This window comes from Narcine bancroftii, chromosome 12, assembly GCF_036971445.1.
Source record: "Narcine bancroftii isolate sNarBan1 chromosome 12, sNarBan1.hap1, whole genome shotgun sequence".
Taxonomy (NCBI): Eukaryota; Metazoa; Chordata; class Chondrichthyes; order Torpediniformes; family Narcinidae; genus Narcine; species Narcine bancroftii.
Genome location: NC_091480.1, coordinates 33,065,629 through 33,090,893, shown reverse-complemented (window position 1 = coordinate 33,090,893; position 25,265 = coordinate 33,065,629). Strand labels below are relative to the sequence as shown.

At 41.6% G+C, this 25,265-nt stretch overlaps 1 protein-coding gene across 3 annotated transcripts in view; it reads left to right on the top strand.

The window, feature by feature from the left end:
* Positions 1-1,980: 1,980 nt before the first annotated feature.
* LOC138747505 (E3 ubiquitin-protein ligase MGRN1-like) overlaps positions 1,981-25,265 on the top strand; it is a 117,399-nt gene continuing 94,114 nt past the window's right edge. For all 3 annotated transcript variants that reach the window (XM_069906775.1, XM_069906773.1, XM_069906774.1), the window contains exon 1: positions 1,981-2,355. In XM_069906775.1, coding sequence (XP_069762876.1) covers positions 2,268-2,355 — 88 coding nt within the window. In that variant the 5' untranslated portion in view covers positions 1,981-2,267. The remainder of the gene's footprint in view (positions 2,356-25,265) is intronic.

Here is a 25,265-nt window from a genome sequence, read left to right as displayed (position 1 = left end):
TTCTTTAGCTATGGCCCCCTTATGATTTTGCTCAAAGTTTTTGGGCCCTCTTCCCTGTGTACTTCTCTCCTAATGATTACATTAAAAACATAAAAAATAATTTATGATTTTAATCCGTGGCCCCCTTTCAATGTGCTGTGCCCACCACCCCCCCACCCCCCCCGCCAGGAGCAACGTATGGGTCCTGTTGAGAATGGCTGCCTAGTTTTCCAGCAATGGCAGACTTCATGTTTACCATTATATGACATCCACATATTTTCAAAAGATTCCTCAACCAATGGCCATCTAAGGTGCATACAGTTTCTCTAGGATGGACAATAATTTCATGATTCATTAATTCCATAAGATCTTGGTTTGATTAGGCCATGGTAAAGCTATTGTTTTAAATATTGCTTCCTCAGGTGATAGAGTATTATGGAACTGATTTTATTTGTGTTCAATTTTGCCTTTTATTAGATGAATTAAATTAAAATAATATTTGATTAATTGAGAAGTGATTAAATCCAAGGAATAAAAGATACTGCAGTGGCATGGTTAGAAAATTGTCTTAGAAAAGGGAAATACAGAGATTTGGATTGAGTGATTGCTTTTCTTGAGATGTGAAGAGGGCTTTTTTTTTCTTGTTCTAGTCAGTATATTTACTTCATTGATTTCCTTATAAATGTAATGACTTGCAATAAATGTGAGGGTTAGGATTGAATACTGTATCTCAATTTCCAAATTTGAAGATGTGACACAACTTAGTGGCATGGTGAACAATGGGAGATTTCGAGTTCGGTCGGATAGATGGGTGGTGGATGAAATTTCATTCTGAAAAATGCGAATAGTTGCATTTTTACAGGCAGAAAGAGACAATATAAACTACAGATCACAATTCTAAAGGAGCACAAAAATAGAGATCTGGAACAATATTTTTATAGGGGTAGTTCATTAAAAGTTTGGAGAAGGTTAAAAAGTAACGAAAGCATGTGAATAGAATCAGGCCTTAATTAATTAAACCTTTGAGTACTGGGTCAACTGGCCTCCTTGTGTTCCATAATAATTAGGTTCTATTATATTATAGAATTAACTATTTTCTGGTCATTTTTAAAAAATCCACAATCTGACCTGCGGGTTGTTTTCTCCATATATTTAATATTTTGGACTATTTAGTAAAACAAGAAGCTCTGAAAGAATGGCTTATAACCACAATCAACGACTCGGTAAGTTTTCCTGTCAGCATCGGATTTCACAGAGAGCCATGCTGGATGTTTTGTTATAACCTAGCATCAGGACAATATGAATTCTTGAAGCTCAAAAATGGGGGGGAAAAAACTGGACTTGCTGAAAATCCTTCCGAATACGCCAAATAAGTCAATTATCGTCCAACCGAGTACTCCTCTCGCTTTTGGTACTGCCCGACTTGCTGAGAAGCAAAAACATTGTGGCTTTCATTCCGTGGATCAGATGGTCTGCTGAGCCACAGGCCAGCTGTGAAACGCAAACTGATGGTAAAGCACCATGGTGGCATAAAAAAATAACATAAACCCAGCAAGGATCATGTTGGGGGGAGTGGTAGAGAAGGCGACCGACGTTCAAAAAAAATCTGCCCCCGCCCCCCATGAAATCTTTGCAAACAAAAACCCAGCAAACGAAGCATTCCTGCCGCACAAACTGGTGTCTCTGGGCAGTCTGATCTCAGAAGCTAAACAGGCTCAGGACTGGTCAGGACTTGGAGTGGAGACTCTCTGACAAGAGTTAAAGAATTTCCTGTAGGTTACATTCTAAATGTAGTAGGACCTGACCATCATGGAATCCTTCCTCTTCCCATTGCCCAGCTGGGCAACACAGCTGGAGGGGTGGGGCGCGGCGGTGCAGGCTGGGAAATGAAGTCGCAGCCGCGGTGCAGGCTGGGAAATGAAGTTCCTGCGGCGGAGAGCAGCGCGACAACCGGTGGGATGGAACAACATCACCCACAATGCACCCCGCCGCCGTGGGAAAGGAAAGTTTGCGACAGCTTCCTGACCAAAGGGAAGATGGTCTATTGTTGGTGCCTGCGCTAGCTGAAATATGCACTAGGATTCGGACACATTTCCGTCCAGCCAAGGGTTACCCCCCCTCCTCCACCCCGAATAACGCTCTCGGCGCCATTGGCAAGAGCGGCGGGCGAGCAGGAGGAGGCTTCCATCGGCACCGTTCGAGGCTCGGCCGAGCTCTCACCCCAGGCTTCAAGGGCCGTCGCCTCGCAGCTGCCCGCCGGCGACGCACTCGTCCGTGACGGGAACGACATGGGCTCCGTGCTGAGCAGGAGGATTGCAGGGGTCGAGGACATCGACATCCAGGCCAACTCGGCTTACAGATACCCGCCCAAGTCCGGTAAGAGACCCGACCCTCTGCGTTACAATCCCCCACCCCCCCCAGAACTTCGGGAGGGGGAGCTGACGGGACCCGACCCTCTGCGTTACAATCTCCCCCCCCCCCCAGAACTTCGGGAGGGGGAGCTGACGGGACCCGACCCTCTGCGTTACAATCTCCCCCCCCCCCCCAGAACTTCGGGAGGGGGAGCTGACGGAACCCGACCCTCTGCGTTACAATCTCCCCCCCCCCCCAGAACTTCGGGAGGGGGAGCTGACGGAACCCGACCCTCTGCGTTACAATCTCCCCCCCCCAGAACTTCGGGAGGGGGAGCTGACGGGACCCGACCCTCTGCGTTACAATCTCCCCCCCCCCCCCAGAACTTCGGGAGGGGGAGCTGACGGGACCCGACCCTCTGCGTTACAATCTCCCCCCCAGAACTTCGGGAGGGGGAGCTGACGGAACCCGACCCTCTGCGTTACAATCTCCCCCCCCCCAGAACTTCGGGAGGGGGAGCTGACGGGACCCGACCCTCTGCGTTACAATCTCCCCCCCAGAACTTCGGGAGGGGGAGCTGACGGGACCCGACCCTCTGCGTTACAATCTCCCCCCCAGAACTTCGGGAGGGGGAGCTGACGGAACCCGACCCTCTGCGTTACAATCTCCCCCCCCCCCCCAGAACTTCGGGAGGGGGAGCTGACGGGACCCGACCCTCTGCGTTACAATCTCCCCCCCCTCCAGAACTTCGGGAGGGGGAGCTGACGGAACCCGACCCTCTGCGTTACAATCTCCTCCCCCCCCCCAGAACTTCGGGAGGGGGAGCTGACGGGACCCGACCCCCGAACTTCGGGAGGGGGAGCTGGTATTAAAAGATGAGCAGGGATCGATTCCCGAAGAGATCGTGGATGTATTATTGTTTTCCCTCCCCTACCTCTAAAAACCTGTCTTAAACGTCGATTAAAAGCTCAGTGCTGGAGAAACTCGGCAGGTGAAGCACTGGACTTTATATTCACCAAGGTAAAGGTACCAGAACCAGGGTTTTGGGTTTGATGCTATTCTGCATTTTTGCACATTCATCCAGCACGAATTTGGGTTTGAGGAAATTGCATTTTGTTGAGGTGCTTTTGAAACCTCCCCATCCTCTCTAGCTGACAGAAGATCACTTTCTGGGATTTTTCTTTTGCAGATGGTTTAAATAGGCCCTTTAAAAATAATGTGGTTACATAATTCTGTAGCTCTATTTGAGTTTTTCTCAACTATTGAAGCAGATTAGTATTTTGCTTTGTTATTTGAAGGTATTTGGTTCTATGCTGTAGGTCAATTCATAATGTCCAGTTCTCCTGCTCTTTCTATTTAACTCTGGACATTTATTTCCCTGTTCATTCAATCACAAAAACTGCTGCTTCTAAAATTCCAGTGTTAACGCTGGGTTCATTAAGCATTGAGATATTCAGAAATATTTGACTTCTCCAGACTTGACTATTCAAATTGTTTTTGATTGACTACAGATCCTGAAAAACTTGGATTTTTAAATTCTTTGTCAGATCTTGCAATGAGGCATGATGTTACCCTGATCCATCAATAAAGTTTTTAAATTTCTCTTTATTTCACTTCTTAGCTTCTTTTCCTCCATTTGCTGGTTACCTTCTCCATTCCTGAAACTATCATCCCTTCCCATACCCCTCAAATTCTTTGATCCTAGTGGGATGGTCAACTTTTATTTCCTTCATTAACAGCTGTTTGAATCTAACATTCTTGGCCAGTTTTCAGTTGGAATTTTGATTGAAGGGGAATAGTGTTGTGTTTCAGGAACAAAGGGACCAGGTAAAAAGTCTGCAGTTCATTTTGCATTTGATGTTTAAATAAAAAGAAAAGGTACTTTAATTTACCATTTTACTATTTGTATGAGGTCTCAGTGCAAGATGACGAAGATTCTTATTTCTGATTTTTTTTTGACGTATTGGATAATTTGCAATGGAAGTTCAATGATCTCTCTTTGTATGTAGGTGGCTTTCTTTAGTAGGGAGTTGCATGACAGGCTAATGATAAGTCTAAATAAGAAAGATCTTGCATACAGATATAATCCAAGACATAATTTAAATGGTGTAAATACCAGTGGCAGATAGGGGTTGCTTAATGTATTGTTAAGGCAAAAGGAAGAAGCATAGTAATTGTTAAAGCACAATTTGAATATGTTAAGAGTGAAATAAAAAATATAATGAAGCTGTTGATAAAGTTAAAATTAAAGTCCAGAAAATTGAAGATGACCATTGTTATGAAGTCGAGCAATGCAAAGATACAGTTAATAAAGTGAAAGATTCTGTTATGGCTTGGGAAAGAAGTTGCAGGAACAATGTGAAGATTGTCGGGTTGGTTGAAGATTTTGAGGGCTCTAATCCAGTACAATTTTATTCAAAAGTGAATTTCAGAAATTCTGGGTCCTGAGAACTTTCAACTCAAATTGGGTGGTATGGGTTTCAATCGGCAGAATCGATTTCCACCATGTTGTAAATAAGTTTAATTGAAAACATTCTATGATATTTTTCAATGAACGTGTGGAAGTTATCGCATTTCTTGTTTTTGGGTGTTGCTGTGTGCAAATTACACTTACTCTAAGAACAATATCCATGCAGCAGAACCTCTTCAATATCTCTAAAGTGGTTTGCGTGGGCAACCTGATCTGAAAGGCAACAAATGGAAGAGCATCTGTGTGCAAATGATTAGAAGAATCAATCTTACAGTTTATTTTCTTGGAAATTTGTATTGAAAATTTGAGCAGTCTCCACAGAAAAATTAAAGATAATGACATTCAGAAAAAATTGTGTTGTTTCATTGGATGACTTAGGATTTGTAAATATTTCTGTGTCATGAAGTATGTTTCAATATAGACTGGATTTGAATATGATTATGAGCTGCAATAGACGATGATAAACAAAGGACAAGGAGTAAACACGGGATCATTGATGATTGAGTTGTATGTTGGTATGTAAATAACAATCAAGGATTAGTAGTCAGTGAGTAGCCATGTATAGAATGAGGAAATAAGCCAGTGAAACTACTACAGTAATTGGTTTAGTTCACACTCTTGAGGATATATCCATATATAAAGTTTAGTTTTATTTTTTATTTTATTTAAATGTTTATTATATTTTTTCTGTGGAGACTGCTCAAATTTTCAATACAAATTTCCAAGAAAATAAACTGTAAGATTGATTCTTCTAACCATTTGCGCACATAGATGCTCTTCCATTTGTTGTCATTCAGATCAGGCTTCCCATGCAAAGCACTTTATAGATATTGAAGAGGTTCTTCTGCATGGATATTGGAGGCAGCATTTTGTTTTGTTACATCATGCCTGTATTCCACACTGGGAACAGGGAGTTTTTATGGCATATTTTTCTTAAAACATCATTTTAAAGACCATCCTAATTGAAATGCAATTACTTCAGCCCTCTGGGGCAATTATACCTCTTGATCTACAGGTCCTTAATTTAAAAAAATTTATGTAGTCTATGTTTCCAAGTCAATGTTCAGATAATTGTCAGAGAACATCCATGACATCACATACAATGTTTCCTGCAGGCCAGGCAAAATTTTTTCGATTGTTAACTATAATTGTATACAAGAAAAAGATGCATATCGAAAAGAGAGAAATGTAAACAACTGTGCAATAAATAAAAAATAAATATTCAGTAATAAATAATATGTAAAGTAAGAGTCCTTAAATGAGTCTTTAGCCCCTTTTCCACTGGTACCCTGTCCCAGGAATTAACTGGGTCAGGATCCAGTAGAAAAGGAACACTGTCCGAATGCTGGTGTCCAAATGACGTCATTTCATGCTGGCGATTAACCGCAGCGTTTGCTGACGACAGCATGTTGATAAAGCCAGTGGAAAAGGGACAGCAGAAAGTCACCGTTTCGAGTTGAAGGTAGAACACTCAGATCCCTGGGGGATGAGTGTTTTCAATGGAAAAGCAATTGGTATCCCAGTTAAGGGTGGCCCAATGGAAGTGGCATAAAGGACTTACTATCCCAGGACACTTCACAGCCAATTAACTGGGATGCCAGTCCGATGGTGGAGGGTTAGCTCTATTTCTGAACCTGGTGGCACCTATTCCTCTTTCTTGATGGCATGTACTGGGTGGTGTGGATCATTGATGATAGCTGCTGCTTTCTGACAGCAGCGTTCTATGTAGATTTTCTCAAAGATGGGGAGAGTTTTGCCTTTGATGTACTGGGCTGCGTTCATTACCTTTTGCAAGGCTTTCTGCTCCGAGATATTGGTGCCCCCAAACCAGGCCATGATGAAACTGGTCAGCGCACTTTTCATTACACATTTGTAAAAGCTTGGCAAGGTTTTCAATGTCAGACCAAACCTCTGTAGGCTTCTGAGAAAGTGGAGGCACTGACGTGCTTGCTTCACGGTGACATTAGTATGTTGGGGTCCTTGAAAGTGCCTCCCAAGATGCTGACTTCCAGAAATTTAAATTGACTCACCCTTTCCACCTCTGATTTCCCCCACCCCCCCCAGTGATCACTGGATTGTGCATCTCTGGTCTTCCCTTCCAAAAGCGACAATCTTGGTTTTGGTGACATTGAGTGAGAGGTTGTTGTTCCATATTATAACCATTTCTAGCACGGAAACAGGCCATGTCGGCCCTTCGAGTCCGTGCAGGCTCACTTGAACAACTCCACTAGCTCCCCCCTCCTGCTCTCCACCCATAACCCTCCAACCCTCTTATATCCCTGTACACATCCAACCTTCTCTTAAATGACAGAAGGGACCCTGCTGCAACTACCTCTTCTGGAAGATCATTCCATTCTGCCACCACTCGCTGAGTGAAGAAGCCTCCTCTAACATTTCTCCTCAAGTTTTCTCCCCTTACCCTTGACTCCTGTCCTCTTGTTCCAACCTCCCCTGCCCTCAGGGGAAAGAGTCTGTTTATGTCTAGTCTATATTCCTTTTTAGAGTATGGTGGAGTGGTTTTCAGCAGAAGTGAAGCTAATCGCTCCAGGGCATTTCTCAAAGTTTTGTTTTATATTTATTTGATTTTTTTTGTTGTTGTTGTTTCTTGCTTTGATGAAACAATTAAAATTAAAGATAATATTTGGGTAGTTTTATAAGCCCTCGATGTGTTATTGATTCATGATGGCCAAGCTAATCAGTGCTGGTGGTGTACTTTCCCCTAATTCTCCCTCTGCAGGAGAAAGAATTACAGGGATTGTGGGTATATCTTTTGAGAAATGCGATTTGAGACAATGAAAACTCCAGTGTAAACAATTACATTGAAGTTTACTGGTATACTTTAAAAGTGATACACTGTATAATATCTTTCTTTTTAACATTTTTATTGAGTTTAACATATAGCATAAATATAAAATTGACAATTACATAATAATTCATTTGTATACAAGTAAACAAGCACACAAATAAAAGCCGATTGGGGGGGGGGGGGAAGTAGATAAAACTACATCAAAAATGCTTGTAATATCACAAAAAATGATTAAATTGATCCATGTAACAATGCTAAACCCGTTTATTAAAATAACGTGTAAATTAAGGAAAAAAAGGGAAAAAAACTAAAACTAATCCCAATCTAACCTTTCCCTCATCAAGGTTACCTTGAAAATAATATATTTTAAAAGAAACTAAGATAAGGAATAAATTATTTATTTTTATCTGTTCAAGCCCTAGATTCTTTCACCACTCTTTCAATTTCTGTTTTATTTAACTTTTACTCTGTCACCTTCGGGGAAAAACAAGAAAGCAGATGCCAGAAATTTGAACTTGAAAATATTCAGTCGGTTTGTGTGCACCAGTGGTGAGAGAAACCGTTAATGTTTCTGGCTGGTCACCTTTTATTCATATTGAGAAGAGTTAGAAATAAAGTGAGATTCAAGTTTCAATGAAGTTGCAGGGGTAGGTGTGGAGAACAGGAAAAAAAATGTCTGATGGGAAGGAGGTGAGGAGAGATTGACTAATGTAAGTCGTGATGGTGTTGGGTGATGGAAGGTATTGAAATATCACATCTGATTAATAGTTGAATGGAGGAAATACAAATAGCAGGATGTTAATGAGAATGTGCCGAGATAATGAAAAGGTATTCTAATTGTGAGATACAAATTTAAGGCAGGTGTTTAAAGCAGTGCAGATGCAGAAAATCTCAAATAAAAATTGTGAATGCTGGAATTATTCAGGTAACATCTTTGCCAAATTGAAACAGAGATAACATTGCAGGTTGATGGCTTTTTGTCAGATTCTTTGAGATGTGACGCCGTTCCATGAGCTTATTTGAAGCCTCACTGAAATATCAAAGGCAGAGGTATGAATGGGGTTGGAGAGTTAAAGCAGCAGGCACCGGCAAGCTCAGGGTTGCACTTGAAGCATTAATGATATTGTTTGCATAGCAGTCACCTGGTTTTTGTTTGGTTCTTCAAATACAGAGGACCCTGCAGGAAATGGAGTAGCTTGTTTCATGATTTGTCACTTTAGTGGAGTGGAAAACCTGATTGAGGAAAAAAATAGTCCGTGAAGTAGTACTGTGGAAAGTGTTCTCATCAGAACATATGTGAGGGAGCTGGGAAAATGGAAAGGAGTCATTGCAAGAAATAGATAGGAAATTCTGCCAAATAACATGAGATCAGTTGCCAGAAGAACTCTAAAACCAGAGATCCCATCAGCTATCTAAATAACACTCCTCCAACCCCACTTCAAGACATGATTTCATTTCATTCTCCTTGTTTCTATGGCACATTGATGAAGAGCATTAGAAATATCTCCTCATGCCTGTCCAACATTCAAACATTGATTTAACATTTAATGTTGCTAAAATATCTAGAGCTACCATACTGCAGTTGTGGGATCCTATTGTACATAATGCAGGCACTAAAGCACACCAAAAGTTTGGAGGAATACAGCTGGTCATTCAGAATCTATAGGAGACAAAGCTATATTGCTGACATTTTGGGCCTGAGCCCTTTTTCAAGGAATAAACTGAATGAGCAAAAAAAAAGGGAAATCTCAGAATACAGACAATGCTGGCTTTGGGGGGGAATCCAGACCAACAATAGATGTTAATTGGATATGAAAAAAGGGGAAGTGAGAATTGATTTTTTTTCCTTATGAAAGGAGATGGAAAAGAGAAGTTGACTGAGCAGGGAAAAGGTGACAGAGGAAGATGAGGTGAGGGAGGGGTTAATGAAAGCCAGAGAAGTCAATATTAATGCTTCTGGTTTGAGGATGCCCAGTCAGAAGATGAGGTCTTGTTCTTACAGTTTACAAGAGATCTCAGTCTGGCAGTGCATAAGACCATAGACATGTTAGCAAAGGAATGGGATGGAGAATTGAAATGGTTGGCCACAAGGAGATCCAAGTTATAGCAGAGGACAGAGTGATCTCCCAGTCTGCGTCCAGTCTCTCCAATGTAGAGGACACCACAACGGGAGCACCGGATGAAGTGGATGACCCTGACCATTCTCAAGTGAAATGTTGCTTCACTTGGAAGGACAACAATCTTGCTCTCAATGTCACTAAAACTAAGGAGCTAATTGTTGACCTTCAGGAGAGGAAAGCCAGAGGTAGACAATCCAGTTATTGTGGAGGATCATGGGTAATAGGTTCTTGGGAGTCACTATCTTGGAGGATCTTTCCTAGACCCAACACACCAATAGCATCGTGAAGAAAGCACGTCAGCACTTCTACTCTCTCAGGAATTTGCGGAGGTTTGGTATGACATCAGAAACCCTGGCAAATTTCTACAGAGGTGTGGTGGAAAGTGTGCTGATCAGTCTGGTATCGGAACTCCAAAGCATAAACCCCAGGACATCACAGGCAAAACTCTTCCCATTATTGAGTACATCTACAGTTAATGCCATCGGAGAGCAGAAGGAATCATCAAAGACCCTCACCACCCAGCACACGCTCTGTTCTGACTGCTGCCGTCAGAAAAGGGGTATAGGCACCACCAGGTTTTAGGAATAGCTGCTACCCCTCCACCATCAGACTCCTCAATGACAAACTCAAACAAAAGACTCATTTCAGGACTCCTTTTTGTGCACTTTATTGATTTTCTTTTTGTCCCCTCTGTATTGGACAGTTTGTTTACACTTGTTATCTGTATACAGTTCTCTGCTTGTGTGTTTTACTCTGAGTACAGTTTATTTTTTGCACTACCAATAAGTGATAATTCTGCCGCGCCTGCAGCAAAAAGGAATCTCAGGGTTGTATTTGATGTCATGTACATACTCTGACAATAAATAAATCTGAATCTAGAATGGCGATCAATAGTGGACTGCTTGATCATTTGAGTGATTTGAATATACTGGAGAAAGTACAGAAAAAATGTACTTGTTTTGTGTAGAAAGTGAGCAACATTACACAGAAAGTGTGGAGAACTTGCATTTGAGAAACCAACCAAAAATCGACAGAATCCTGAGATACTGGGATTGTCAACTTGGAGTAAAGAAAGTTGAGAGATGAGATTTATTTGTTCAAAATATTGAGCCTGAAGCAGCTCCCATTGATGGTAGGGTTGAGAACCAGATGGGACAGGTTTAAGATGATGAGCAAAGAACTAAAGGCACACAATGAGAAATGTTTTTCTGTGAGTGGTTAACCTCTGTAATGCATTGCCTGTGCAAGATGATGGAAGTTCAATTGTAGTTTTGAAATTGAAACAGAATCTTATACTTGAAATAAAAGGATATGGTAAAAGTCAGACAGATGAAACAAACCTCTGTTTCAGTGACCCAATGTGAACTCCAAATCTGAAGGTCACAACCTTCACTATTACCATTCTGTGATGCTATAGTTTTTGTCTTGGCTCTTGTTACAGTTGGGTAGACAAGCAGAGAGTGCTTCATCGCATGAGTGTAATAGATGGTGAGAGGTGAGTTGAATATCTTTAAAATCAATTGTTTAGGAATGCCCACCTATCATTAATTCTTTTCAAAACAAAATGACTTTTATGAAAATACAACTGACAAACTTTTGGTATTTTCTCTTGTCACTAGCTAACTACAGTAAAACCCCTGGCGTCTGGGACCTATGGGGATTGGTGGAAGGCAGATGTGAATTTTCCGTAAAAACACAATGCTGGAGAAACTCAGCAAGCCAAGCAGTGTCCTTTATATAGCAAAAGTAAACATACATAACCAAGGTTTTAGGCTTGGGCCATTCATATATAAAGGACCTGCTGAGTTTCTTCAGCATTGCGGTTTTGCTTCAACCATGATGTCTACAAGAGAAGTTTCCGGTTGGTTAAGACTGCGTGTTGCACGATTGACGAGCTAACGGCGAGACACGCTAACTTTAGATTTTCCTGTTTTTTTTTTTAACCTATTTACTTTCCTGCCAGTTGCTTGAATTCTGGATAACTGAAGCTTTACTGCATTTAAAATTTGTCTGTCATCAGAATTATGGTTCAGACTTTCATTGCTTTATATTTTTCGTAGATATCCAATGTGGATAATGTACTGAACCATTTGTAATGAATAATTATATCTTTGGAACTTTGGAATTGTATATTCCCATATGTTTGTGTTCTTCAGTGGTCTATTATGTTTTATCTTTTTTTTGGCTGTCACTCAGGATGACTGATTTCCACTTTATTTCTGTGGATTCGAAGATGATTGTTGCATCTTCAGGTGAGAGGGTTGCAGGGCTGGAAGTCAGCGGAGAGGTGATCGCATAGGGTGATTTTGGACATGGTGTTGCTTCTGCTATTTACACTGGAATTTTCTTTTCTTCTGATGAATGGATTTCAAGTTTCCATTGCCACCCTGAATGCTCGTGTCCATTTTGGTAATGAGCTAGAGATTCACAGGAGTTGGTGAATAATTTGCATTTTTTTTCCCAAGGTGGTTTTAAGAACATCCTCAATGGTGGAAAAAGGACAAAGGTTTCTGGTTACTATCCTCCAGGTTCAAGAGAGAATTATGAAAACCTCTGTTAGAATGGTTTCACTGAATGTCACATGAGACTAGAAGAGCTGGCATTGTTCTGTTTGAACAAGAAAGGTGATGAGGATATTTGATATGAAGAAAAATGGTGTGTAGGTTAAGTGAGAATAGAATCATTTGGGCACTTCATAATGACTGGTTAGGTATTTGAGGAAAAATATTTTATTTGGGGAAAGGAATAGTGGAATGAAACTGAATAAATTGTTTGCTGAGGAATTGATGAACGGAATTGTTCTAATTTTGGCTTTAATAATTGTGACAAGTTTTTGCGCGTATTTATATGACTAAACCTTGTTTAATAATTCTCCTATGAAGTGCCTTGGGTTAGTTTTACTATATAAAAATGTGAGAAATGCATATGATTCATGCTCCCAGATGTAACCTATGAACCTATTTTTTTTCGTTTTTCAGTTTATTTAAACCCTACCTTTTGATCAAATGTTTGGTCACCTATACTAAAATCTCCTTTTCTCAGTTAATGTATCTTTAATAAAGGCTCAGTTTAAGGCAGTATACAAGTGCAACTTGATGTTGAATATCCTATATTTTGAGCTAATTTAAATCTTGCTTGGTTTTGGTGTCACACTTAATGACTTTTTGTCTTTAGCTGGAAGGTTTTTTGTTATTTCTCTTTGATGGTCATAATTTAGAACATAGAACACTACATCACAGTTCAGGCCTTTCTTCCTACCTTGTAACCCTCTATTTTTCTTTCATCCATGTGTCTACCTAAGAGTCTCTTAAATGGCTTTAATGTTTCAGCCTGCACCTCCACTCCTCGCAAGGCATTCTAGGCACCCATAACTCTTTGAGTTTAAAAACCAACCTCGATGTCAGCCTAAACTTTCCTCCCTTCACATTGTAGAGATGTCCCCTGATGTTTGCTATTCCTGCCCTGGGAAAAAGGCACTGGCTCTCTACCTTATCAATGTCTTTTAAAATTTTTTAGCACTTCTGTATATTTTGGCATACAAGTTGACCTTCAGATGTTGGGTCCCCATTTTCAGTCTCATTTTCATAGTTTTATTACATATCGGGTATATAAGTTGACTTCCACCCCCTAGCCCCAGAAAAAGAATGAAGCAAGCAAGTGATTACAATAAGAATTTTTAAAAAACCTTTACTTCTGGCTGGGAAGATGCCAAACGGTGCTGGGTCCAAGTCTTCAGCATCGGCTGTACAAGGAGTCAGTTGCGGAGCTGTCCGCATTGAAGAAGTTGCCTTGCTGCCTAAGTGTGCTTAGTGCAGGAACCATAGCTACGTGTCGACTTGGACAGGAGAGGCGACCTCAGGTGAGTTATGGCGGTGGTGCCAAGGTATTGGGGAGCGGCGGATGCCACCTCTGGGGAGATGCTTCAAGGGTTGTCTTGTACACCAAATCTATGTTGAGTGGTTTTTTGAGTTGAATTTAAGGTCTGATTTTTGTATCTGGCATAGAAGTCAACCCTGATTTTTGAGGGCTTCAAGACTTGACATATGCCAAAATATATGGTATATTAAGTCTCCTTTCCATGCTTTTGCATTCCAAATAGAAAGGTCTCAACTCTGCTAACCCTGTCTTATACGACTTATTTTCCAACCCAGTTAGCATCTTGGTAAATCTCCTCTGCGCCCTCTCCATAACTTCCGCATCCTTCCTATTATGAGGTGACCAGAACTGAACACAGAGATTTGTAGAGTTCTATTTATTTATTTATTGCTTATTCTCAATTGCCTTGCAAATAACAGTGAATCACTGGGTTGAGTAGCTGAGTTCTTGTGGTATAAGGACTTGCGCTGTGCTGTTAGATGGATGGTTGCACAATTTGAACATAGAATAATGAAGGGTCAGTGATATTTTTCTGATCTCAGATGGGACCTAATGGTTGTGGTGTTCCCCAAGGACCGCTGACAATATTTTTCTTGTTTATAGTGTGAGAGATTATGTTGTGCTTATATTGTATATAGTTATGTTTTTGGGAGAGAAATTGGGGCAGGTTTTTTAGTGTCGGTCACATACAAACACTGCTAAACAGATCTCATTTTAAAATACTAGAACTCTGCTTAAGCCAGACGGGGCAGCTCCTGGGGGCCTTTGCAAAAACTTTGGGGAGTACCCAAGAGACTTCACTAATGGACTGTTGTTTTGAAAAGCAACAGATGAAAGAGATCGGAGGAGTTGTTCGGAGCTGCAGTCTGTCTGGAGTGCAGCTTGCTGTTCTAAGAGAGTCATGTGGTTTTGCAAGCAGAGAGAGTTGAACAGCTTTTTTTCTCTGAGACAGAGAGAGAGATCAGTTCTGCAGTTTTAGTCAGCAGCAGCAGCTGGAACTGGAACAGGGCAAGCTGGTGGAAAAACCCCATTTGGAAGACGTGTTGTGAGTGCTTAGTTCAACCTGATCAAAGCCCTTGTGGTCCATACAAGAGGAGAGGAATGGCTGCCTAATGTTTCACTTGAAATAAGAGAAACAAAAAGGAACTCTGTGGTGATGTGAAAGAAAGAGGTTATCATCTAGAAAACCCTGATGGGGCAAGTTTCTTTGGGAAGACACTGACGCGGCTGATTAAAGGGGATCAATTTGCGTCCAGGAACAACAAGATCTCTCTGAAAACCAACAAACACCTTCCTGAGTGGTAACCATTTTCAAGCAACAAGACCTGGTGAACTTCATAAATGTTAAATTCTGTGCACAGTATAAAAATTGTCTGCAACCAGTGAGAAGTGAGATTGGACTGTGAATTAAAGAACTTTTCTGAACTTACACACACATCACATACACGTGCACTTAGAAGGAGGTTGTTAGGTTAGTTAAGAGTGATGTTAAAGTATGATCCTGTTTTCCTATTTAAAGATAATAGATTTTGAAGGTTTGAGAGATGCTGTTGGAGTAGCCTAGGTGAGTAATTGCAGTGAATTTTAAGATGGTCCATAGGGTGATCACTGATGCCTGTGGCGTAAGGAATGAGTTTAGGTAGTAGATGAGGACCAGGCAAAAAGGCTGCAGAAAATAATGTTAGTTTTCCTTCCAATGAGTTCCCTGATGAATCCCACTTTTATAGAATAACAAATTTTCACTGAAAATATTAAAAACTAATATACTAAAATAATAGTTTGTCTTCCACCAATATCCTAAAGTTTCTGCCTTTCAATGGACTGAATCTTGTCTGGATAGGTTACATTGGATATTGAATTTTATTTTCCTTCTGACAATTACTTGTACCTGAGGTACAAGTATTGAAACCTTAAAAATTTAAATTCTAATGAGACACTCAGCCTTTCACATTAAAATTGTTGAGGTTTTTAAAAGACAAAATTTGTTCACCATATGAGTTCAGTACAACTCCGGTTATCCGAAATGGTTGGGACCTGGCCTGTGTCAGATAAACATTATTTTCGGATAACTGGTCATTTTTTTAAAAAACAGGCTAATAACAACAACAAATCACATGTATCAATGTTTAAACAATAACAAAAAAAAAAGGAAGGCTTTTTAAGCATTAAAATTATGTTTAATACTCACCAAAAAAATGTTGGTCGCAACGCCATCACCGAGACCTCCCAACCACCACTGCCTATTGTGACAGAATATATAGATATGTTTTTGGGATATAAATTGAGAAAGGTTTGTTAGACTATGTCACATACAAATACTTTAAAACAGATCTTATTTAAAATACTGGAGCTCTGCCCCATGCTGGACATATTGGGGCCTCACAGCTTTTGCAAGAGCTTTGAAGAGTGCTCAAGAGACTTCACTAATGGATTGTTGTTCACAAAAGGCAACAGATGAAATATCTTGTTGGAGCTGCTTTCTGTGTGGAAGAGAGCTTGCTGTTCTAAGAGGGTCATGTGGTTTTACAAACCGAGGGAGTCAAACAGGTTTTCTCACACACACACACACACACACACACACACACACACACACACACACACACACACACACACACACACACACACACACACACACACACACACACACACACACATCACTTGTACAGTGTTACAGCAAGCAGAAGTAGCTGGAACTGGAACAGGACAAGCTGGCAAGCTTATGGAAAGCTACTTTTGGAAGACGGCCTGGTCAAAGCCCTTGTGATTCATACAAGAGGAGAGGACTGGCTGTCTAATGTTTAACTTGGAATAAGAGAAACAAAAAGGAACTCTCTGGTGACCTGAAAGAAAGAGGTCATCATCTGGAGAACCCTGAAGGGGCAAGTTTCGTCAGCAAGATACTGGAGTGGCGATGGAAGTACATCAGTTATGGATGTCCTGGAATAACAAATCCCTCTCTTATCTGACAAGAACCTTCCTGAGTGATAAACATTTACCTTTCAAGCACCAAAGCCTGATGAACTTCATAAATGTTAAATTCTGTGCACAGTATAAGAATTAGCTACAACCAGTAAACTTGGAGGAATGAGAAGTGAGATTGGACTGTGAACCAAAGAACTTTTCTGAAATTACACACAGTTTATGTACATGTGCGCTTAGAATTAGAAGGGGGCTAAGTTAGGTTAAGTAAGTCAATAGAGATAAGAAAGTGTGATTCTGTTTTCATGTTTAAAAATAATTAAAAGCAACTTTTGTTTAAGTTACCATTTATCTTAGTGAATATCTATTGCTGCGGGGTTTATGGGTCCTCTGGGCTCGTAACACTATCCCTGACATTCCCCTGTGCTGATCCCCGGGGAGGCATCCTGCGCCAGTGGAACACTCACTGGCCAGTCGGCAAGCTCCTGTCTTCCAGTCACTGGAGCCCCCGATGCTCAAGTCCTGACTCCGAATCCTCCCCTAGGCACATGCACACTAGAGAGTCTAAGGTGTGTGTTCAGTAGTAGGCCGAGGGGAGGGAGGGATGGAAGGGAAGGGGAGAGGAGTGAAGGCCACTGAGCCTGAGGTCCAGCTCCTGCCAGGGAGGCTGCTCTCCTTAATGACGTCAGGACAAGGGGTTCTTCTGACTGCTTGAGGCTGGGAGACAGTGGCTCGCAGTTTGAGAGGGAAAGTTGGAGAGAAAAGTCGATAGGGGAAGGTTAAAAAAGAAATTGAAAGGGAGGGGGAGGCAGTTACCTGAAACAAGGACAATTGTCATTCTAATTTCATCTGGAGTAAAATTTTTTTGAACCTGTGAGGTCAGTTAGACTCTGAAAAAATGAAGATTTCTGATTTGTTTTGGATATCCTCATTTATCCAAAATTTTTTTTAAAATTGGCTATACGAGGATTTTGGAGAATCTAATTTCAGGTAATCGAAGTTGTACTGTACTTCTACCTTTCTTTATTAGTGACGGGTTTAATGTGACAATGCCTGATTCAGTTGTTGTCTTTCTTGAACAAGTCCTCAAGATTGTCAATGCATTTTTCCATTTATGCATGTGAAGGCCACTCAACGCTACTCCACTTAAATCCTTGTTTGAAACCAGTGGTGTCCGGCTAAGGCTTAGCGCTGGAAGAGGCCAATACTTCAAAGGGAACATGGAATTTGCAGTTTGCTGCTTGTTAATTTTAAACTGTTGGTTGTTTTTCCAGACTCTGTGTAGTCTTCCAAAGGCGCTATTTGCCTTGGCGAGTCTGTTGTCTATCTCATTGTCGATCCTTGCATCTGATGAAATGGTGCAGCCGAGATAGGTAAACTGGTTGACCGTTTTGAGTTTTGTGTGCCCGATGGAGATGTGGGGGGGCTGGTAGTCATGGTGGGGAGCTGGCTGATGGAGGACCTCAGTTTTCTTCAGGCTGACTTCCAAACAACCAACTGAAAAACACAAAGATAAGCGTATACGGAGCCGTTGTCATACCCACACTCCTGTTCGGCTCCGAATCATGGGTCCTCTACCGGCATCACCTACGGCTCCTAGAACGCTTCCACCAGCGTTGTCTCCGCTCCATCCTCAACATCCATTGGAGCGCTTTCATCCCTAACGTCGAAGTACTCGAGATGGCAGAGGTTGACAGCATCGAGTCCACGCTGCTGAAGATCCAGCTGCGCTGGGTGGGTCACGTCTCCAGAATGGAGGACCATCGCCTTCCCAAGATCGTGTTATATGGCGAGCTCTCCACTGGCCACCGTGACAGAGGTGCACCAAAGAAAAGGTACAAGGACTGCCTAAAGAAATCTCTTGGTGCCTGCCACTTTGACCACTGCCAGTGGGCTGATATCGCCTCAAACTGTGCATCTTGGCGCCTCACAGTTTGGCGGGCAGCAACCTCCTTTGAAGAAGACCGCAGAGCCCACCTCACTGACAAAAGGCAAAGGAGGAAAAACCCAACACCCAACCCCAACCAACCAATTTTCCCCTGCAGCCGCTGCAACCGTGTCTGCCTGTCCCGCATCGGACTTGTCAGCCACAAACGAGCCTGCAGCTGACGTGGACTTTTACCCCCTCCATAAATCTTCGTCCACGAAGCCAAGCCAAAGAAAGAAAATTTTAAACTGTAGAATTTTGAAATTGATTTTGTTTAGGTTTTGCTGGGAAGATTTGGTCTGGACCATAATTGTTAAAAATTACAATAAATTGTGAGATACAGATATATCATTCTCAATTACTGTACTGTAATACTTTACAATAAGTTCAGGAGATACTAATACAATTTATTGACATGAATGTTAAATAGTGTATATGTTGCTGGAACATGTGTTTAACTGAAAATTCAACAGAAAATGGAGTAATGGATTTTCTTGGTATTGCTTGTAATTCTGAATTTCCCTGCAACATCGAATAAAATGGTTCTCACTCAATTTTGATACTTAATCATTGTAATGGCTCAAGATTTTTTTCCCTCAAGAATGTATAAATAACAGTAGCTTACAATTTGTGCTTTTTAACAAATAATGTTCCAATGTGCTTAAGAACTGTAATCAAGCATGAAAGATTGCTGACCCAAGAAGAATAGATTGGAAGGGATGAACAGTTTAGTCTATAAACTAAATTTAATGAGGGAAGTAGAAAGGGCCTGGTAGAGTTTTGTGCTAGGATCTCTGTGGTTGTTTCGTACAAAAGTGACCCATTCAGTGTAATAACTCCCAAGAAGGGGCAAAAAGAATTGTTGATGAGATATAATGAAACACAATCATTGCAAGGCAAGCCAGGGAAAGTTGAGGGTGTGATGCAAATATGGGATGGATATTAAACATGATGCACAAGGACTGCAGTCAGTTTGGATAGAAGTTACAGATGAAAGAATAGGTTCCACTTGACAATAGACAATAGGAGCTGGAGTAGGCCCTTCGGCCCGTCGAGCCAGCACCGCCATTTTACAGATCATGGCTGATCACTACCATTAGTACCCCTTTCCAGCCTTATCCCCATAACCCTTAACTCCTTTGCCCACTAGAGTCTTATCTAACTCTCCTTTGAAAATAATCAGCGAATCTGCCTCTACCACCCTCTGTGGCAGAGCATTTCACAGATTCACACTTCTCTGGGTAAAAAAATGTTTTCTCATCTCCGTCCTAAAGGGCCTACCCTGTATTCTTAAACTATGCCCTCTAGTCCTCGTCTCCCCCATCATTGGGAACAAGTAATCAGACTTCACCCTGTCTATCCCCCTGATGATTTTGTAGACCTCAATCATGTCCCCCCTCATCCTTCTATACTCCATTGGATACAAGTCCAGTTTTTCTAGCCTTTCAGCATATGTCAACCCCGCCATCCCTGGAACTAACCTTGTAAATCTGCGCTGCACACCCTCTCTAGCTAGTATGTCCTTCCTCAAAATTGGAGACCAGAACTGGTCGCAATACTCCAGGTGGGATCTCACCAGGGCCCTGTACAACTGCAGAAGGGCGTCTGTTCCTATACTCCAATCCCCTCTTTATGAAAGCCAACATGCTATTAGCCTTCTTCACAGCTTTCTGAACCTGCATGCTAGTCTTCAGTGACCGGTGAACAAGTACTCCCAGATCCATTTGCTCCTCCCCACTCCCTAGCTTGTCTCCATTTCATTAATACTCAGCTTTCCTATTATTGCCCCCAAAATGGATAACCTCACATTTGCTTACATTGAACGTCATCTTCCATTCAGCAGCCCAATCCCCCAACCTGACCAAGTTCCTCTGCATTTTCCTGACATCCTCCTCACACCCCACACCGCCACCCATTTTCGTGTCATCTGCAAATTTGCTCAAGCTATTAATAATCCCCTCATCCAAATCATTTACATAAATTACAAACAACTGAGGACCCAATACCGATCCCTGCGGCACTCCACTCGTCACATCCTGCCATCCTGAAAAAGACCCGCTTACCCCAACCCTTTGTTTCCTATTTCTTAACCAATTTCCTATCCATGTCAGCACCTTACCTCCAATACCATGCTCCCTGATCTTGCCCACTAGTCTCCTGTGCGGTACCTTATCAAAGGCCTTCTGGAAGTCCAAATACACCACATCCACTGGCTCTCCCAAGTCCACCCTCTTTGTCACATCCTCGAAAAATTCCAGAAGGTTAGTCAAGCATGACTTACCCTTAAGGAATCCATGCTGACTAGCCCTTATGCTATTATTTCTGCCTAAGTGTTCTGCTATTACTCCTTTTATGATAGACTCCAATATCTTCCCCACCACCAACGTCAGGCTGACCGGTCTATAATTTCCCGTTTTCTCCCTCCCTCCCTTCTTAAAACATTCAACATTCTCTACAAAGTAATGCTTAGTCAGGAAGAATAGATGCCAATCTAGATGATTTGGGAATGATTGTGGAGACATGACTGAAGTAGCAGGTGAGCTTCGAAATGGCAAAGGTGAAATGTATTTTGGAGCTTAAGTAAGGAATGTTGGTGATTGAGAAGTTGCATATGAATCAAAGGTTGCATCTTTCTGATTCAACTTGACCATCAGGGGTGGCAGGGGATCGAATTAACTGTAAGCGTATAGAATTTGTGATGAGGGCTCAATGGCATTTCTAGTATTGAGAAACCAGAATTTCTGGCTGATGCAAGACTGTGTATTGGATAAACAGCTGGTCAGCATTAAGATAAAGTAAGAGATGATGAGGTGGACTAGGGCATTGAGTTTGTATGAGTGGAAGCTTGATCGATTTTTCAGATTGTTTCATCGTGATGAGAGGGTCCAAGGTGAGATTATCATGGGATGGTCCTAGGGAAGGGAAGCTATTAATGTTTAACTCATCATTTCAACTGGTCAAATGCTGCCACAGTGAGTGAAGGAACTGAAGTGTAAGAAAAGGATGATGTGATTGTTCATCAAAGGCTCCTACAGAAAGTAACGTTGACCAGACCAACAGTCTGGTGATGCCTTTGAGGTTATGTCAGGGCTGAAGCTTGCTGCAACTGATGCTAAACATGTGCACTGATAGAAACACAAATCAGAATAAGATTATGGCACCATTTTAAAAATAAATCTTATTCGTTGCAAGCCACAATGTTATTGCTCAATGGTTGACCCATCAAGTATGAAGATCCATCAGATTCCTTGGGGTTATTCTGCACTTTGCTTCAAACATTTATTTACTAATATGGTTTATCTGGCTCGTAACGAGGACTTTCAATTGATGATTAGGCACAGAGAAGTGCAGGCTTACCAATAGGCAGACATGCCATTATTTCCTTCATTGCTGGTCAACAACCCTAGGCTCCTGCAACTGGATCCTTGACTACAGTCAACATGAATTGGAAACTGTGGTTCTGCCTCACTGACAATCAACACAGACGCACCTCAAGGATTTGTGCTTCGTCTACTGCTCTACTCACTCTACCTCTGTGACTTTGTGACACAATTCAAATGCTTTCTGCAAATTTGCCAATGACAGAATCACTGATAGCAATGAGGAAGTGTACAAGAGTGAGATCGATTAGCTAGTGGAGTGGTGTCACAACAACCTTGCAATATCCTTGCAAATCCAAGGAGATGATTGCGGACCAAGAGGAAATCAAGAGAGCATGAATTGGTCCTCTTCGAGGGGTCAGGAGTGGAGGGGGTCAAGAACTTCAAATTCCTGGGTGCCAACATCTCTGAGGATCTCTCCTGGGACCCCCATGCTGAGGCAATCATGAAGAAGACTTGCCAGCAGCTATACTTTGTAAGGAGTTTGAAGAGATTTATTATGTCACCAGACTCTTGAAAATTTCTCCAGGTGTTCAGTGGAAAGCACTCCGGCGGGTTGCATCACTATAAGGTACAGAGGTGTCGATGTTTAGGACAAGAAAAAAACTTGAGGGTTGTTAACTCAGCCTGTGACATCACAAACATCAGACTTCACTCTATTGAGGACGTGCACAAGATGCAGTGTCTTCAGAAAGCAGCCCGTATCCTCAAGGACCCCCGCCAGCCAGGCCACAGCCTCTTCATTCTGCTACCATTAGGGGGGGGGGGGGTGGGGAAGGTACAGGAGCTTAAAGACAAGCACTCAGCAGCACAAGGACAGCTTCTTCCACTTGGCCATCAGATTTTGAATGAACAAAGAACCTCAGGCACTGCCTCCCTTTGACTTTTTCTTTTCCTTTCTCAAATTTATGTGATTTATCGAAATGTGTGCACTGTGAAGCTGCCAAAAAAAACAACAAATTTTGGAACATGTTCATGGCAATAAATTCTGATTCTGCAAATCTACCAATTACAAAATATTTTGCCCAGTGTACTGGGTGTGTAGTCATTTTTATTACCAAAAATAAACTTTATTCACAATAAATTATTTACAAAGGAAAAACCATTCAGAGTCTGTTCCTACCCGTACATTCCTGTTGCTGTGCATTATTATATTGTTGGTAATGGTGTAAATAGAATGTGGCAGCTTGTCGCTTCTCTCCCCTCTTGTTGAAGGGACTGCCCCTCAATCTCTGCCCCTCAATGCCTGGTAATGGGCGGACTCTAGACTGGTCCTTTCCTGCAGTGCCTTTGTGTTGGCTGCCCCAAGCATCACTGCGCCCCTCCGCATGTACTCCTGCAGCCTGGAATGTGCCAGTTGACAGCATTCCCTCATCAACATCTCCATGTGTTGAAAGACCAACAGATTACAGGTACAACAAAGTGCATCTTTCACCGTGTTGGTCTTCCAGCAGTTTTAGGTGTCTGACTCTGTGTGCGTTCCCGGTAACAGCCCATAAGTCAGAGAGTCCTCCGTCACGCTGCTGCTGGGGATGAACCGTGCATCCTTCTCCACACTGTCTTCACTGCAGTTATCTTGGAACAATGTGCGTGGTGGGTGATGTTCCCGGTATACAGGAAGGGCTCCTCTCACCACTAGCCAGGTCAAGTCCTGGTGCTTATTTGAGGTCCTGGCGATGAGGCATTCTGCCAGATCACCTGAACATACCGCCCAGGGAACCACTTCATTGGGTCCATTGAGTCTTTGTATCTGTGTCTGCCATATGTTTGGTGCCTTATCGTTAAAGGTGATGATCTGCGAGAACTTTTCCATGAATAGGCTGAGTTTATGGTAAACTGTTCATATATTCGCAGACTATGCCTTGGTTTTTGACCTTGAGCACGGAGTCCAACTGTTATATTTAAGCAAGTTTTAAAGCGGACCCTTTTCCGTTTGAAGTGAGAAACTTTCTGGATAAAGCACATTGTCATTATGGAATGTCGTTGACATTTTGAGCAAATGGAAATTTCTTTTTCCATTTGCTTTTATATGTCTAATAAACAGAAGGTATGAGGTATGGTGATTGGTTGAAATCTTTTCAATGACAAATTAGGAATGATTAGAGGGCAGAGTTTAATTATTACCGTGGATTTTTTCATTAACACCTGATGAAAATTGTGACTGAAGAATATCAATTTGGCAGTAACTAGTGCAGAGGAAAATAGATGCTAGACTCTTGCTTATAAACTTTCTTTTTTTGGCCTGCTCTATTTATCTAAAGTGAATCTCAACATTCAGTGAGTTTAATTTGATGTAAATTTGAACAAATTAGGCTGGGAAATTGAATGGAGAAATATGCTGAAAGTTAAAAAAAAAACTTATTGTTGTATTTTAGTGTTAATTAGTTTCTGCAGTAAACTGACTTGAGGGTTTGACGGCCACATTTTGACAGGTTTTTTATTTTAAAAACTCTTAATTTAGATTTTGATTTGTGTTTTCTTTCTTCTTCGCAGAACCAAGTATATATTTCAGTTTAATGATATTTGAATCCCCTTGTATCTAATTAAAAGAAAACTCTTCCATTGTTTTGTTTACTCGGCAGTAAGAGAAACTTTACGTTGCATTATCAATACTTGTAGTGAGAAATCTTATTTATTAATGTGCACATTCCAAATGAACTTTTCCATTGATCATTGGATGGCATCTTGTATAATGATGGAGGGCGTAATTAAGTAAATTTCCACACTCTGCTCATTCTCAGTTAACTGTATGCCTTTCTGCCACTGGCTATTGCTTTTTAGGAGTTGAGGTTACCCTGCAAATGCTTGAGGGTTGCATGCAGCCTGATGACAGGTGTAGCAAATGTTCTGATTATTGTAAGTTTCCAACTAAATTATCTTCTGCATTATTACAATTTCATTAAATGAGAGTTTTGTGTACAAAAATTGGGACTTCATGATTTAGCTGTGTAGGGCATAGCTGGTGAGACTACACTGAGAGTACTGTGTGCATTTCTGCTTGTCCCAGCTATAGGAAGTTGGAGGGGGTGAAGAAAAAATTCACCAGAATGTTGTCAGGATGAGAGGGCTTGAAGTTATAGGAATAGATTAGATAGAGTTTAGGAGGCTGAGTGATAATCCTATGGAGGTATACAAAATCATGGGGGGGGGGGGTTTGGATAAAGTAAATGCATAGCTGATTCTGGAATTAGAGGGCAGAGGTTTTAGGTGAGAGGACCTAAGGGCAACCTTTTCACTCAGAGGGATGGCCCATATCTAGATTGAGCTGCCAGAGGAAAATGTAGAATTGAGCACATTGACATTCACAAAATAAAGGAACAGAAGTAGGCCACTTGGCCCATTGTGTCTGTTCTGCAACTCTCGTTGGACAGATGTATGAATAGGGAAGGCTTAGAGGGCCCAAATGCAGGCAAATGGGACTTGCCCACAATGCCAA